Source organism: Chiroxiphia lanceolata, chromosome 25 (genome assembly GCF_009829145.1).
Source record: "Chiroxiphia lanceolata isolate bChiLan1 chromosome 25, bChiLan1.pri, whole genome shotgun sequence".
NCBI classification, from domain to species: domain Eukaryota; kingdom Metazoa; phylum Chordata; class Aves; order Passeriformes; family Pipridae; genus Chiroxiphia; species Chiroxiphia lanceolata.
In genome coordinates this window covers 1967322-1981547 of record NC_045661.1, presented here as the reverse complement: position 1 = coordinate 1981547, position 14226 = coordinate 1967322, and the positions used below count along the sequence as shown (strand labels likewise).

At 58.8% G+C, this 14226-nt stretch overlaps 1 protein-coding gene across 2 annotated transcripts in view; it reads right to left on the bottom strand.

The window, feature by feature from the left end:
* CDK18 (cyclin dependent kinase 18) overlaps positions 1-14226 on the bottom strand; it is a 36384-nt gene that overhangs the window by 3561 nt on the left and 18597 nt on the right. The window contains exons 2-15 of one of the 2 annotated variants that reach the window (XM_032710972.1): positions 13456-13602; positions 7257-7402; positions 6846-6971; positions 4503-4559; positions 4107-4221; positions 3414-3508; positions 3258-3320; positions 2763-2886; positions 2565-2685; positions 2155-2252; positions 1444-1549; positions 1230-1272; positions 668-758; positions 300-377 (exon numbers count right to left, since the gene is read on the bottom strand). In XM_032710972.1, coding sequence (XP_032566863.1) covers positions 300-377; positions 668-758; positions 1230-1272; positions 1444-1549; positions 2155-2252; positions 2565-2685; positions 2763-2886; positions 3258-3320; positions 3414-3508; positions 4107-4221; positions 4503-4559; positions 6846-6971; positions 7257-7402; positions 13456-13579 — 1387 coding nt within the window. In that variant the 5' untranslated portion in view covers positions 13580-13602. Of the gene's footprint in view, positions 1-299; positions 378-667; positions 759-1229; positions 1273-1443; positions 1550-2154; positions 2253-2564; positions 2686-2762; positions 2887-3257; positions 3321-3413; positions 3509-4106; positions 4222-4502; positions 4560-6845; positions 6972-7256; positions 7403-10240; positions 10352-13455; positions 13603-14226 lie in introns of those variants that run through there. The other variant, XM_032710973.1, reaches the window with a different exon arrangement.

The following is a 14226-nucleotide window of genomic DNA, read 5'->3' as shown; positions in this document are numbered from 1 at the left end:
TCAGGGAGGTCAGACAGTGGCTCTGCAGAGCAGCTGAGCCCTGAGGTGCTCTGGGCTGGGAGATCCCGAGCCCGTGGCATCCAGGGAGGAGGGAGCTGTGCCTCAGGACACCTAAAAGTGACTTTAGTACCGTGGTAGGTGACAAGCAAGGATGTCCCAGGGGTAATTTGTGGACTAAAGGAGGTAACAGGGAGCAGGTTTGGCTTTTTCCTACGTGGGACCCACTGGGAGTAACCCCAGTGCCAGCATGATCCATGGCACCACTTGGGAGAGGGCAGAGGGCTTTTCCCCAGTCCTACCTGACTGCTGGAAGGCTGAACCTCGGTATCCAGGGTCCTTTTGAAGCTGGATCTCCTTCAGGGAGAAGATGGAGGCATCTGGGCAGAGGGGGCAGAGAGAGGGGTCAGTGCAGCTGATCCACAACCCCAGAGCTGGGGGAGGGACAGCCCTGATGTGTGGCCTCTCATCAGAGCTCTTCTCTCTCTCTCTCCTATTCCTACCCATCCTGCCTAAATTATTCCTTGCTCCCACAGCCATCCAGCTCCCACCCCACCCTGCTGCAGGAGCACCTCTGAGTGAGCAAAGACAAGGGGCTGCCAACCACCCACCCCCTGGGGCTGCCCAGGAACCCCTTTCTGCTCCGCACGAGGGGACAGGCAGCACTTACTGTCAGGCAGGAGGTGCACCCTGTCTCCCAGGCTCTTGAAGTAGGGGTGCTGCAGGGCTGCCTCTGCTGAGATCCGGCTCTTGACCCTGTACTGCACAAAGCCCCAGAGAGAGGGCGTTACACACGGTCTGCACGGGTGGGACGGTGCCCAGCGGGCACAGAGGCCACGTGTGGGCACATCTGCGCACCTCTGCCCCTCTGAGAGCCCCAGCAATGCCACGTGCTGGGTGACAAACCCGGCGTGGGGGGGGTGCAGGCGGTTCCCAGTGCCATTTGTGGCAGCCCAGGGCACAGCACACGCTGTGGGAGCACAGGAATGCCCTGGCCACGTTGTACCTCATGGATCATCAGCTTTGTGCCCTCTCACTTGTGTGGGAGAGGACACAGGGTAAAGGGTTCACCAGCCTTGGTGGGAGGTGCTTTGGGACAGCTGTAGGGCCAGGGCTGATCCTGCAGCCACAGCTCCTCTCCTGCCCGGCTCCAGTGCCAGTGTGAGGGCAGCCAGAGCACCTTCCCTGGAACAAATCCCTTTGCCACCCACCTGGGTTCCTCTGCCACTCACCAGAAGGAGGTTTGTCAGCAGGTCAATGCCTTCTGAGTCCAGCCTGAGAGAAAGAGGGAATAAAACCAGGAGACAGTCACACAATTGCACCCAGGGACAAGAGGCACTGCAGCCTCCAGCACCACAAGGAGAAAATGAAACTGGTCTCCCCAGGCTCCCCGTTCCACCCAGCACAAGCCCCCCATGGCTTTGGTGTCCCTGCTCCAGGAGGTACCTGGGGGCGTGATTTATCAAGGGCTGGGCTCGGTACTGGGTGAAGTTGTAAGCCTTGAACTCCTCGTTGGATGTGATCCCAGGCCAGGTGTCCTCTGTGGGGGTACCTGCGAGGGGGGCAGAGGGGAACCTGTCATGGTCATTTGGTACAGAAGGAAAAGCCTCCTGAGTGTGGGTCTCCTGCCCCCGAGAGAGAGAGGATATGGCTGGCACTGCCCGGGGCAGCCAGCGAGGAGCACCTCACCCTGCCACCTCTGCCAGCCTGGAAGGGGGCTGTGGGTAGACTCTGCCCACCCCTACCTGTGCCAGACCAGCCCTGCCCACCCCCCTGCTCACACTTGCCCTGCTACCCCATGCCTGCCCACCCCTGTGTCCTCCTGCCCCCACCAGAGCACGTGTGCCCACCTCTGCCCACACCATCCCACCCCTGCCAAACCCTGCCCACCCCAGAGCACGTGTGCCCACCTCTGCCCACCCCACCCCTTGCCAGCCCACCCCTTCTCACTCCTGCACACCCCATCCCACGCCTGCCCAACCCTGTTCACTCCTGCCCACCCCAATCCACGCCATCCCACATCAACCCACCCCCTCCTGCCCCATCCCACTCCCGCTTTCCCCCTCCCGCCCCATCCCGGCCGTGCCCGCTCCCGCCGCCGCTCCCGCGGGCAGCCACTGCCCTCGCGTGGGGACGCGGGCACAGCGCAGCCCTCACCCAGCAGCCTGAAGATAAGGTGCAGCTCCTCCTTCACCGTGGAGCCGGGGAACATGGGCCGCCCCGTCACCATCTCGTAGTGGATGCACCCCACGCCCCTGGAGCGCGGGAGACACCCCCGGGATTAGGGAGGGACGAGCCCCGCGGGCCTTTCCCCCCCCTCCTCCTTTTCCAGGGATGAGGCTCCTGGAGCAGGGAAATGACCTCCAGGAGCTCTGTCCTTTCTAATCACCTCTCACCCCGATGGGGACAGCACGTTCTGGAGACCTCGACCCCCAGGGGACATGGAAAACAGCTCTGGGAGAGCCCCCCCACCCTCTGGCATAACCAACACCGTGGGGATGGGGATGGAAACGCCTGACCCAGCACCCCAGAGAGCCCAGGGAGCTCCATTCGGGGCTGTGACTCACCACATGTCGATGGGGGTGGAATATTCCGTGGATCCCAGCAGAACGTCGGGGGGGCGGTACCACAGCGTCACCACCTCGTTGGAATATGTTTTTGTGGGGACTGACTTGGCCCTGGCGAGTCCTGGGGAGGGAAGGGACGGACATCAAGGAGCTGCAGCTCCTCCTAACGCTGCACCATCCCCGGAGAGGGTCACCTACCAAAATCAGCCAGTTTGAGCTCCCCCCTCTCGTTGATGAGCAGGTTCTGGGGTTTGAGGTCTCGGTGCAGGATCTTCCTCCCGTGGCAATAAGCCAGACCCCGCAGCAGCTGGAACATGAAGATCTGCGGGGAGGAGAAGGGGTTTGCACGCAGCATTTTTAGGACACGGGCCCCTAAAAATGAACCTGCCTCGAGGTATCCCAAACTCATGGCCAGGAAAGACCCCTCCAAGCTGGCCTGGGGTGGGACACACTCTAGGGAAGGGTTCAGGCCCATCACAGAGACACAGAAAGGGGGGTCAGTCAGGTCTGCACACACAGTGATTTTATTTAGGGTGGCAGTGACCAGAGAAATGCTGGTGGAGCGTCAGAACAGGCTGAAAAAAGCCAAAGAGGAGTAACAGGGCTGAACTGAAGGGAGAAGGAGTCTCCAGCCTTCCCCTGCCTCCGGGTGAGCTCCCCACATGCAGGGGCAGGGGGGCACCCCCCCTTTACCTTCACGTTGTGCACGCTCATCAGGTTCCCACAGTTATCCAGGTACTGCTTGAGGTCATTGTCCTGCAGTGGGAAGCACAGGTCAGCCTGTCCTTCCCCTGGCCCCCATCACCCACCTACACTGTCCCCCCGTTCCCAGAGAGCCCCCAGACCCACCAGGTACTCGAAGACGAGGGTGAGGGAGCGCTCGGTGTGGATGATGTCGTGCAGGGTCACGATGTTGGCGTGCTTCAGGTTCTTCAGCAGCGACACTGTGAGGTTTGGGGGGCAGGGGACAGGTTGGGGCAGCAGGACCAGGGGCTGGCCACAGGTACCCCCTGCACCACCCACCCCAAATCCACACACGGCTGACCACAGACATCCCCTGCACCACCCACCCTAAATCCAGCTGGGACTGACCACAGGTACCCCCTGCACCACCCACCCCAAATCCACACACGGCTGACCACAGACATCCCCCTGCACCACCCACCCCAAATCCAGCTGGGACTGACCACAGACATCCCCCTGCACCACCCACCCCAAATCCACCTGAGGCTGACCACAGACATCCCCTGCACCACCCACCCCAAATCCATCTGGGACTGACCACAGGTACCCCTGCACCACCCACCCCAAATCCACCTGGGGCTGACCACAGACATCCCCTGCACCACCCACCCCAAATCCACACAGGGCTGACCACAGACATCCCCCTGCACCACCCACCCCAAATCCAGCTGGGACTGACCACAGGTACCCCTGCAGCACCCACCCCAAATCCAGCTGGAGTGATCCCAGGCACAGACATCCCCCTGCACCACCCACCCCAAACCTGCCTGTGATGGGGACGAGCCCCCCTGGCCTCACCTTCCCTGATGGCCGTGCAAGGAGCCCCCTCCTCGTGCTCCAGCCGGATTTCCTTCAGGGCCACGAGGTTTTCTGTCAGTTTGCTGCGTCCCTTGAAGACGGTGGCGTAGGTGCCCTGGGAGGGGGAGAGAGATAAGAAGCCCTGCAGCCCATTTCCCAGCCTGGCACAGCACTGATGTCCCCAAAACATTTGGAGGAAGGACCATTTGAAGTGCCAGGGCCAGGTCTGAACTCCACAGAAAGACTTGGTCTAAATGTTCTTGGATATTGAAGAAATTTGGCTTTATTGAATTTTGGAATTTATTAAAGAAATCTGCCCTTTGTGTTTCAAGCTGCCCTTGGGACTTTATTTAGTTCCTTACAGGGAATGAATAGGATACTCCATAGGATACTCACCTCCCCCAGTTTGTCCAGTTTAACGTAGGTCTCCAGCTTCCCAAACCCAATATCTGACTGTAACAGAGAAAGGAAAACATCACTGGGGGTGGTGTCTCATCCAGGGATGGCTCCACCTCCAGGGATAAGGTCAGGGACGCTGGGCAGTGACAGTTTTGGGGCAGATCAGTCAAGGCAGGTGTTTGCCAGCTGATCCAAGCACATCGAGTCCATTAATTTCCTGGAGAAGCTGTGCAGGCAATCCATCAGAAAACCTTCCCAACAGCCCAGCTGCTTAAGTGGGATGGATGGACCTGCATCCTCAGCCTGCCCCTGCCACCCCTGTGTCCTCTTCTCCCACCCACCAGCCTGACACACCACCAGCAGTGGGAACAGGAGCTGTGATTTACAAATGCCCTTTTTGTGGGAGAAGCCCCATGGGATCCTTCTCCCAGCCTGTCCAGGAGTGCTTCCCTACGTCTGGTCTCGCTGTGACTGCTCATTCCTCTGTGTGCTGCTCAAATCAAGTGTGAAAGGGAGGTTTTCCCACTTGGAACAGTAACTCCTTAATGAGCTGCTGGGATCTGCTCTCGTGTACCCAGTGACAGCAGCACAGCCCCTGCAAATCCATGGATTCAGGTGTCACTCCCAGCAGACCCCCTGAAACTGCAATTTTCTGTGGGGACAGAGACACCTCCTCAGCGAGCTGGGATCAGGTGTGTGCCAGGGAAAGGGGTGATTCCCAGCAGCACAGGCTCCAAGGCACAGGGCAAACCACTGCTCCTGAAGCTTTAACAAAATGGTGCCCTTCTCCCCCAAAATCCAGTTCCCTCGTTGTAATCCCAGCAGCTCTGCCTCCAGCCCACCCCCGAGACCCCCCAGCCCTGATCCGAGGGCTCCTGCCACGCTGCTCACCAGCAGATGGAGCTGGATGGGCACCTGGCACCCAGCAGGCAGGGAAAGGGACCCTGGGGAGCCCCCGAAGGGGGTCCCCCCACCCCGTGCCCAGGCAGAACCAGCAGCCCCAGGTCTGGGGTGCTCCTGCAGCCCCCCAGCTCTGCCCCAGGGGAAGGCACTGACAGCCCACCCAGCTCTCCCAAGCTGGGAAGCTGCTTTCTTGCTCGCCCAGGCTGGATTTGAAGCAGCAAATCCCAGGGGAACAGTGGGGTTTATACTCCACTGACTCCCCAAACCATCCCTGTGCCCTGGGAACTGCCACGTCCTGAGCAGGGAAACGAAGTGGCTTCTGCAATCCAGAGGTGCTGCACAACCCCTGGAGCCACATTCCTTATTCATGGAGGGGACCATGAATATTAATGACACAACCCTCTGGCTGTGTCTATTTTATTGATTAGACAGCACAGGCAGGTAAATGCGAGCTCTCCTGTCCTCCTCCTTCCCCCTGAACAGGCATGTTGGCTCCAAAGATGCCTTCTGAGACCTGGCTGTGGTACCTGTCAGCACTGGGCACCCCTGGGCAGCAGGACAGGTCCCTGCACAGCTGGACACAGGGCACAGAGTTTCTGCTCCTACTTTGTGCTGCTTCTCTGCAGCAAAAGAAGCTGAAATGCCAGCACTAATGCGAGGGCTAATTCATTATTTATCCACATTTGCATTTCAACCAGCAGAGGCTCCAGCACTTGCCAAACTGCAGGAGGGTTCCCACCTCCTCCCCCGGGGAAGGAGCCTGGCCAAGGGGACAGTCAGGTGTGTGCACAGGTGAGGGAAGGAATGTGCAGGCCTGGGGAACGGCACAGCAGCACTGAGGTGTGAACGGGGAGGGGATCTGCAGATCTCGGGATCACAGAGTGCAGAGGGGATGCAGATCTCGGGATCACAGAGTGGGGAGGGGATGCAGATCTCGGGATCACAGAGTGGGGAGGGGATGCAGATCTCGGGATCACAGAGTGGGGAGGGGATGCAGATCTCGGGATCACAGAGTGGGGAGGGGATGCAGATCTCAGAATCACAGGGTGGGGAGGGGATGCAGATCTCAGGATCACAGGGTGGGGAGGGGATGCAGATCTCGGGATCACAGAGTGGGGAGGGGATGAAGATCTCGGGATCACAGAGTGGGGAGGGGATGAAGATCTCGGGATCATGGAGTGGGGAGGGGATCCAGATCTCGGGATCACAGAGTTCTTTGGGTTGGGAAAGACCTCCAAGACTGATTGACTGACCCCCACCTTGTCCCCCTGCCCAGAGCACTGAGGGCCACGTCCTTGGACACCTCCAGGGGTGGGGACTCCACCACCTCCCCGGGCAGCCCCTTCCAATGCCTGAGCGCCCTTTCCAGGAGGAAATTCCTCCTGCTGCCCAAGCTGCCCCTCCCCTGGCACAGCCCGAGTGCACAGTGAGCCTTACGAGGGAAGCCCGTCGGGACATCCTGCTCAGGGGCTTGGGGAACTCCGGGCTCTCCATCTGCAGCTTCTGCAGGAACTCGGGGGGCAGGCGGATGTCCATGGGCAGGGAGAGGCGTTTGCTGACGTCCTGCAGAGAGGGACAGAGGAGATGGGTGATGAAGGGAGAGCTGCTATGGAGGGGGAAGTGATGGGGCAGCATCTGTGGGACCCTCAGTGAGAGGAAAAGGGAAAAGGGGGGTGATGTGCTCATGGGGATGTGCCTGGGCTCGGTCAGGTAGCACGGGGGTGATGCTGAGTCTGGCACTGCCAGGTCCCCACGAACCCAACACCGGCTCTTCCAGCCAGCAGGGAGGTGACAGCCAGAGGTTCCCATGTCCCCCCTGTCCCCTCCCCAGCCTGCAGCAGCACTTGCCTCCATGGAGAAGCGGCGCTGGTTGTTGCTGCGGTACCTGACGGCCACCGGGGACTGCCCTTCCACCTCCGACGGCGAGAGGGGGCTGCTGTCGGCCCGGAATTCCCTGCCCAGCTGTCCCAGCTGCAGGTGCCCTTGAGCCAGGTCTGAGGACAGAAAGACAGGAGAGGGAGCTGCTGGAGTGGTGGCTGAAGTGCCAGGGATCATACTTTGGAGAGAAGTGAGTTCGAGCAGGGCAAGGACGTGCAGAGATGCTCTGGGGCCGTGGGAATATCTTCTTCCTTCCCTATGTCTGGGAGGCTGAGGGAATTCCTGCTTTTTGCTCCAGAATCCTGGTGCCTCAGCACCCACAGGGCTCTGCTTCCAGCCCCCCCAAAACACCCTGTGCATCCCCCTGCCACGAGGGTCTCCTTGACAGACAGGGAGGGGGATGCAGAGGGGGGAACTTCTTCACACCCCAGGCCACCCAGAGCTCCCACATCCCATTCCAGTGCTCAGCCTTCCTGCAGCAGCACCCTGAGGTTGTGCAGGGAGGAGTATTCACTTTAACTTCCCAGATTTATCCTCCCCAAAAAATGCCACATTAGGCAAAACACCACCTGCACTTTAGGAAGACTGAGGTGCCTGTCCATGGCTCTGGATCCCTCTGGGCTGGGTCAATACAGGAGCAAAACAGAAAGAGAGCCCTGTTTCCAAGGAGTTCACACACACACACACACATCCCATCTGCCCTGGGAACCACCAAATCCAAAGGGCACTTTCCTCCAAGGATGTGACCGTTTCTTGGAAGGTTGTTTGGGATTAAAGGCTGCAGAGTCACTTATTGCAAAACAAACCACTCCAGGCCTTCCTGCCCCAACCCGCTGCCCTGAGCCAGGCACAGCCCCGAGGAGCACAAGAGCTCTCTTGAAAACCAAAGCAGCTCAGGAAAAACAACTCTTCTCTCAGGGCTCCAGGTGTGAAGCCTCGGAGTGTGAGCCCAAGGAGCGAGAAAATCAGGACAAAATAAGCCCTTGAGCTCCTTCTGGTCCCCAGTCTGAGGTCTGCACTTAACCCTCCTCACTCTGTAATGAACAGCTGGTCAGTGGGAACACTCTGGCACTCACAGACCCGGGCAGAGGCACAGCCAAACCCTGCTGGGTTCAACACAGGTCACCTGGACCCCAGTGAGGTGGATTCCTCTGATCCACACGGATGCCGTTTCCAAGGGGATGTTCAGGAGGAGGCAGCACCAAACTGGGTGTGCTGGGATGGAGGAGAACCACCTCCCCCCCAGGGGAGGGACACATCTCCCTCTGAAAAGGTGTGGGGCCAAGCAGGGAGGACCATCCCACGCCCTTCCCCTCTGCAGGCACGCTCCAAATTACACCCGGAGGGTCCAAGGATGCCCCACTCTGCCTTCAGACACCCCGCAGACATCGCAGGAGGGAAACTCCGCAGGGAGGAGGAGCTGCTGCCCCGGGCTGGCCCCTGCCCATGGCCCAACCCTCTCCCCGGGCTGCAGGGAGACAATCCCTGCTCTGCCCGAGCGCCAGCGATGATCTCATGGCTGAGGGCTGGGCAGGCAGGGCTGCTTTTCACGGGGTGCTGAGCAGGGCTGGGACCTGGCTGCAGTTTGCTCGGCTGACGGATGAGAGGTGGCAGGCAAGTGACCTGGGAAAAGATGTGGGTTTGTGCCATGGTCACCGGGAAACCAGGGAACCTGAGGGGTGCAGGGTGTCCTGGGTAGGCAGCCCACGCCTAAGAGGTGGGGTCAGCCCGTGCCACTGGGCTTGAAAGGGTCTGAAACAGCGCCAGGAGGTTTTGGGCAGACAGGAATAACAAGGTAGAGTCACCCCTTTTTGCTTCTCTGGTCCCTTCCCCTCCTGTCCATCTGCTTGTACGGGAACAATTAGGGAGCATCCTGAATTAAGCACAGGTATGAAAGGAACGTGGATCAATGAAACTGGATCGAATCTTTTTCACTTGCTCATTTCCTAAGCAAATTATCTGCCAGGAAAAAAAAAACCAACAACAAAAAAACCCAAACAAACATGCAAACAAAAAAACCCAAAAAACCAACCAACCAAACAAAAAAAACAACCCCAAAAGCCATTTAAAATCTGACTGAATGGACTCCAACTAATTCACCTTTAATGATGGTCTGGGTGAATTTGTGCTGGTTCCCATAGGTAAAAAAAAGCCCCAAAGTTTGGGAAAAGGTGCAGCCTGTCCTGAAAGGTGCAAACCAACAGCACTGTCTCTTTGAACCAGTAGTTCAGCGTCGATCTCCTCATCTACATGAACATCAGATGTGAAGTCAGAGGTCAATCGACAACCTGGATATTCCAGTGCATCCAAAGGGGATGGGAAAAGCAGGTAAAACACACAGGAGACTTGCAGGGATGAGGGGAAAGGTGTTTGGGCTGCCCTGGGGCCAGAGAGGGGAGGGGGATGTGCCAGCTCAGCACACCCTGGGCTGTCCCAAGGTGCACCCAGAGACTCCCAATCCCACGGGGATGCTCCCCAAGGGCTGGAGTTGCCCCCAGGCTTGGAGGACCCCCCTGGGCGCTCACAGAGGGGCGAGATGTGAAGCTGTGGGCGTGCAAAACGCGAGGGGCTGCTTGATTCTGCTCAGCATTTCCCGTGGCTCGGGGGGAGCCCTGACACCCTGCAAACAACGAGGCTGCCTGGGATATCAAAGCAAATTAAAGTGAGACCGCAGACACGGCTGATGAGCCTCCCGCCTTTCCAGAAATACATTTAAACACAGCCCCTGCCAAAACAAGCTTTGATCTCCCAAGGAAAGGGGCCAGAACCCTCCGCTGCTTGCCTGACTTCTAATTACTTTGCTAAGTGTGAACTCTCTCCTCTCAAGGCTCTGTTGCTCTCAGAGCTTGGATTATTCATCCTCCTCCCGCCCACTCGTTGTCACCTCTTTGGGGCTTTGAGCTCCCAAGGTCAGATCTGGCTCTTGTTTTATGCCGGTGCAAATTGGGAATTACCTTTGCAGCCCTTATCTGGGCCTGGGAGCACAGAGCAGGCAGCAGCTGGTTTGGGGCAGAGCCTGGGTACAGGTAAGAGCTGTTGCTGGATGCCACCAAGTTCTTATCAAAGCAGATGGGACACACCAAGACCTGATACCTCTGAAAAAAAATGGAGCCTGCATTGTCAGGCTCCACCAAGGTGACATTGCCCGTGGCAGGAAAAGCTGTTTGCTTTTCCAGTCTGGAAGAAAAAAAAAAAAAAAAAGCCTGTTTTTTCCCTGTTTTATGGGAAAAGCTGTTTGCTTTTCCAGCCTGGAAAAAGAAAAAAAAAGCCTGTTTTTTCCCTCATTTTATCAGCCCCTGTGAGTGAGATGATGAGAACTCTGAGGTGGAGAGGACAGAGCTGGGGATTTCTCACCACATCCCCAACAGAGTGAGGTCTGTCCCCAGGAGAAGGTCCTGCCTTGCCCTGTTCCATGAGCCAGGGCAGCTCCTGCAGATGCTCTTGAGCAGCCTGGTCTGGTGGAAGGTGTCCCTGCCCATGGCAGGGGGCTGGAATGAGATGAGCTTTAAGGTCCCTCCCAACCCCAACCAGCCTGGGATTCTGTGATTCTTGGAGCACCTCGTGAGGAGGTCTGGCCTCTGCATCACCCTCCTCCCCGAGGGTGGGCACAGACATTCCCAGCCAGCACAGTGTGGGATGGGCAGACTGCCATGATGCTGCTACCCCCTGATTTCTGATGCTGGAGGGAACCTAAAACCTGCAAGCAACTCCCTGAGGAGCTACACGAGGTGAGGAAAGGAAAACTGATGGTGTTGATCTGAGCTGTGATTAGCACTTGTCTCTGGAGCCAGTGATCACAGAGCCTGAGCTGTCACTGTTGTCACCAGGACAGACAGGATCCCTGCAGGCTGGTCTGGAGCCTGGGGCAGGGCAGAGACAGCCCAGGGGCAGCCCCAGAAATCCTAACAGGGAAGGTGAAACTGGAGTGGAGCTGTTCCATGGGGAAGAGAAGCAGCACAGGAGCTGCTGCCACGGCTGCAGGCTCAGCTCTGTTCCCCACGCCTGGAGCAAAGTTATTTTCCCTCGCTGCATTTTGATCCTCCGCCTGCAAAACCGACCAAGACCTCAGAGAGAACTAAACTCAGAGCCCTCTCCAGGCCAGGCAGCTCCCATGGGGCCCAAACCTACCCACAAACCCTGCTGCACAACCCCCTTCTCATCTGTCCCCCTCCGGCTTCCCCCTGAGGAGCCTCCTGGCACAGGGATGTGGGTGAGGAGTTCCCAGCCAGGAGGGCTCATTCTCAGCCAAGAGATGCCTCAGACAAATGTGGCTGTCAGGGCCCTCCATAAACAACCAGGAGAGGGGATTAAGGGCACCCTGGAGGTGACTCCTCGGGGTTGTTCACAATCCCCACAGGAAACTCGGTCACGGGATCTCACTGAAGGGAGTGGGTTTGGGGTGATGGGCACAGCCTGGGCTCTGTGGGAGAGGGATGGGGTCCAAACTGGGAACTGGGCAACCAGGGGATGGGGGGCACCAAGGAGGGAAAGCTGGGGAGGGGACCAGGATGTGCCACATCCATGTGGGGAGGATCAGTGGGAGCTGGCCCTGGGACAGCTCGAGGCTGCACGGGAGGAGCTGTACCCCCAGAGTGGTGCTGGCAGATCCTGAGCCCCTGATGCATTCCCAGATCCAGGCAGGAGGATCTCCTAATACCCCTCCTCATGGACTGGTTCTGGTCCAGGCAGGAGGATCTCCTACACCACATCCCAGTCTAGTACTGGTCCAGCCCCTAACCATGGGCTGGGAACACCCTCAGTCCTGGCCCCAGCGTCTGCTCAGATTTTGCTCTTTCTCTCTCTTGGCTACCTCAGGAGCAAGCCCAAAAGCCCAGGGAGGGACTGGCAGATGCTGCTTGCACTGGTTTGCCATCCAGGGGCAAAGGAAGACCCGTCACTGACTCCTCATCTGAGCAGAACAACGGGGGAATCACCTCTCAGGTCTGCAGGGCACAGACAGGGAGCCCGGGCTGCCCCATCCCAGAGCACAGCTCCCCGAGGAGGACAACAGCAGGAGCAGCTCTCAGCACCCAGGACTTCCTCAGCCTTGCCCCATTTTATCCCCACAGCTTCTGCACATCTAATTAAGGGCTCAAGTCTAATTATAGCCCTCGCTGCTCGCTGGGGTGTGAGGGGAGGTGTGTGGGAGCAGGGCAGGAGGCTGGGAGGGAGGGAGGGAGGGACGCTGCTCGGGGCAGCCCGGCTGTGTGGAGAGATAAAGGAGCCTCAGGGGCTGCGGGAGCGAGGAGAGCCAGCTCTAAATTAGGTTACTGCATCTCTCCTTGGGAGCAGGTTGGCTGGCACAGGGACGGTCCCTCCCCACCGGTGCCAAGCAATGACATCATTCCATCATGGCCCAGCCCCTGCTGGAGCCGAGTGGAGCGTGGAGGGGCCGGGCTGTGCCGCGGGAGGCAGCGGTGGCACGAGGGGGTGGCCGGGAGTGGCTCAGCCTCGCACCCGCAGCAGCCAATTCAGCCCGGGATGGGCCGAGCCCAACTCCAGCCGGTGCCCAAAGGCTCTGCCTGCCCGTGCACGGCCACGGGGCTGAGCTGCTCCCACGCTGTGCCTGCAGCCCTGCCCCTCCCTGGCTCTGCCCCCGGCCCCAGAGCCTGCCCCAGCCTGCACCGAGAGCCCGCTCTGTTTGCACAAGGGATGGGATGTTAACCCTAAACCTCCCTGGGGCCCTGAGAACGGCCTCCCAGGGGAAGGCTGTGGGTCCAGGAGGAGATGTGATGCCCAGAAGAGACAGAACAGCCCCCTTGGCTTGGGGGAAGCATCAGCCTGTAGCCCTGGACAGGGTTCACAGCCCACTTTTGCCCCCCAGAGTCACAGCACAGGGAGGTGCTTTGGGCAGGCAGGAGGAGATCCCACACTTTCCCACTCCCAACCCTGACCACAGATGTGTCATTCCTTCCCGTTTTGTGCAAATACCTTTCCCTCCCATAAGTCTTTCCTTATGCAAGTATAAATCCCTCTTCACATTTAATGACAAGCTGTTATTAATCCTGGGGGATGGGTGAGGAAAGCAACCCCAGGAAAGGGGGAGAAACTTTCCACACACACCCATTGAACGGCCTGGGGGCTGGAGAGGAGATCCCTGCTGGCAGCACTGACCCCAGATGCTCCTGACCGGCCCCAGCAGCACATCAGGGGCCTGGGGGCTCCTTACCTTCATTCCTCTGGTTGTTGAGCTGGTTGAACTGCTCCGTGAACTCCGTCAGCGACTCCTCGATGGTCTCCGTCCGCGGAACCGAGAGCGAAAACCTCCTCTTGAAGTTTTTCATCTTGTTCATTTTTCCCTCGTGCTGCCAGAGCCCTGCAGGGAAGGGAGAGCAGGCTCAGAGGGCTGCACAACACACAGGATTCCACCCCCTCCAGCCCCACAGCTCCTGCTCTCTGGGGCTCTGGCAGCATCCCAACCTGAATTTCCCCCCATGTGGGGACCTGCAGGGGTCCCCTGGGACATCCCCATCTCCGAGGCACCACTGCTGTGTCAGAGCAGATGAGGAGCCATGTGGCCACCAGGGAAATTTGGGTTCCTCGTTTTTTAAGAGCTGGAGATTGTCAAGAGGCTCAGGGGGCTTCTTTTCCGAGCCCAGGACAGGGCTGTGCACGCTCTGTCCCAACTACCAACACAGGCTGTGCCTTGTGGCATCCTTGGAAACTCTGGGAATGCCTGGAGCAGGGAAGAGCAGGGTAGATGTACAAGGAAGGCAAGAAAGAGTAAATAGTGACGGGAAGGACTCAATCCCACCCTCCTCCCTGTGCAGGGAGGCCCCTCTCCCCTGGCAGTTCGGGCTCTGCTTTGCCCTTGCACAAAAGACTTTCTGAGCCAGCAGCAAAAAGCTGAGTGGAGCCAGGATGGGCTGGGGGGATCCCCCAGGGTCACAGCACGGGGAGATGCTTTGACCTCTCGGCTCCCTCGTGAGCCCCAGTGACT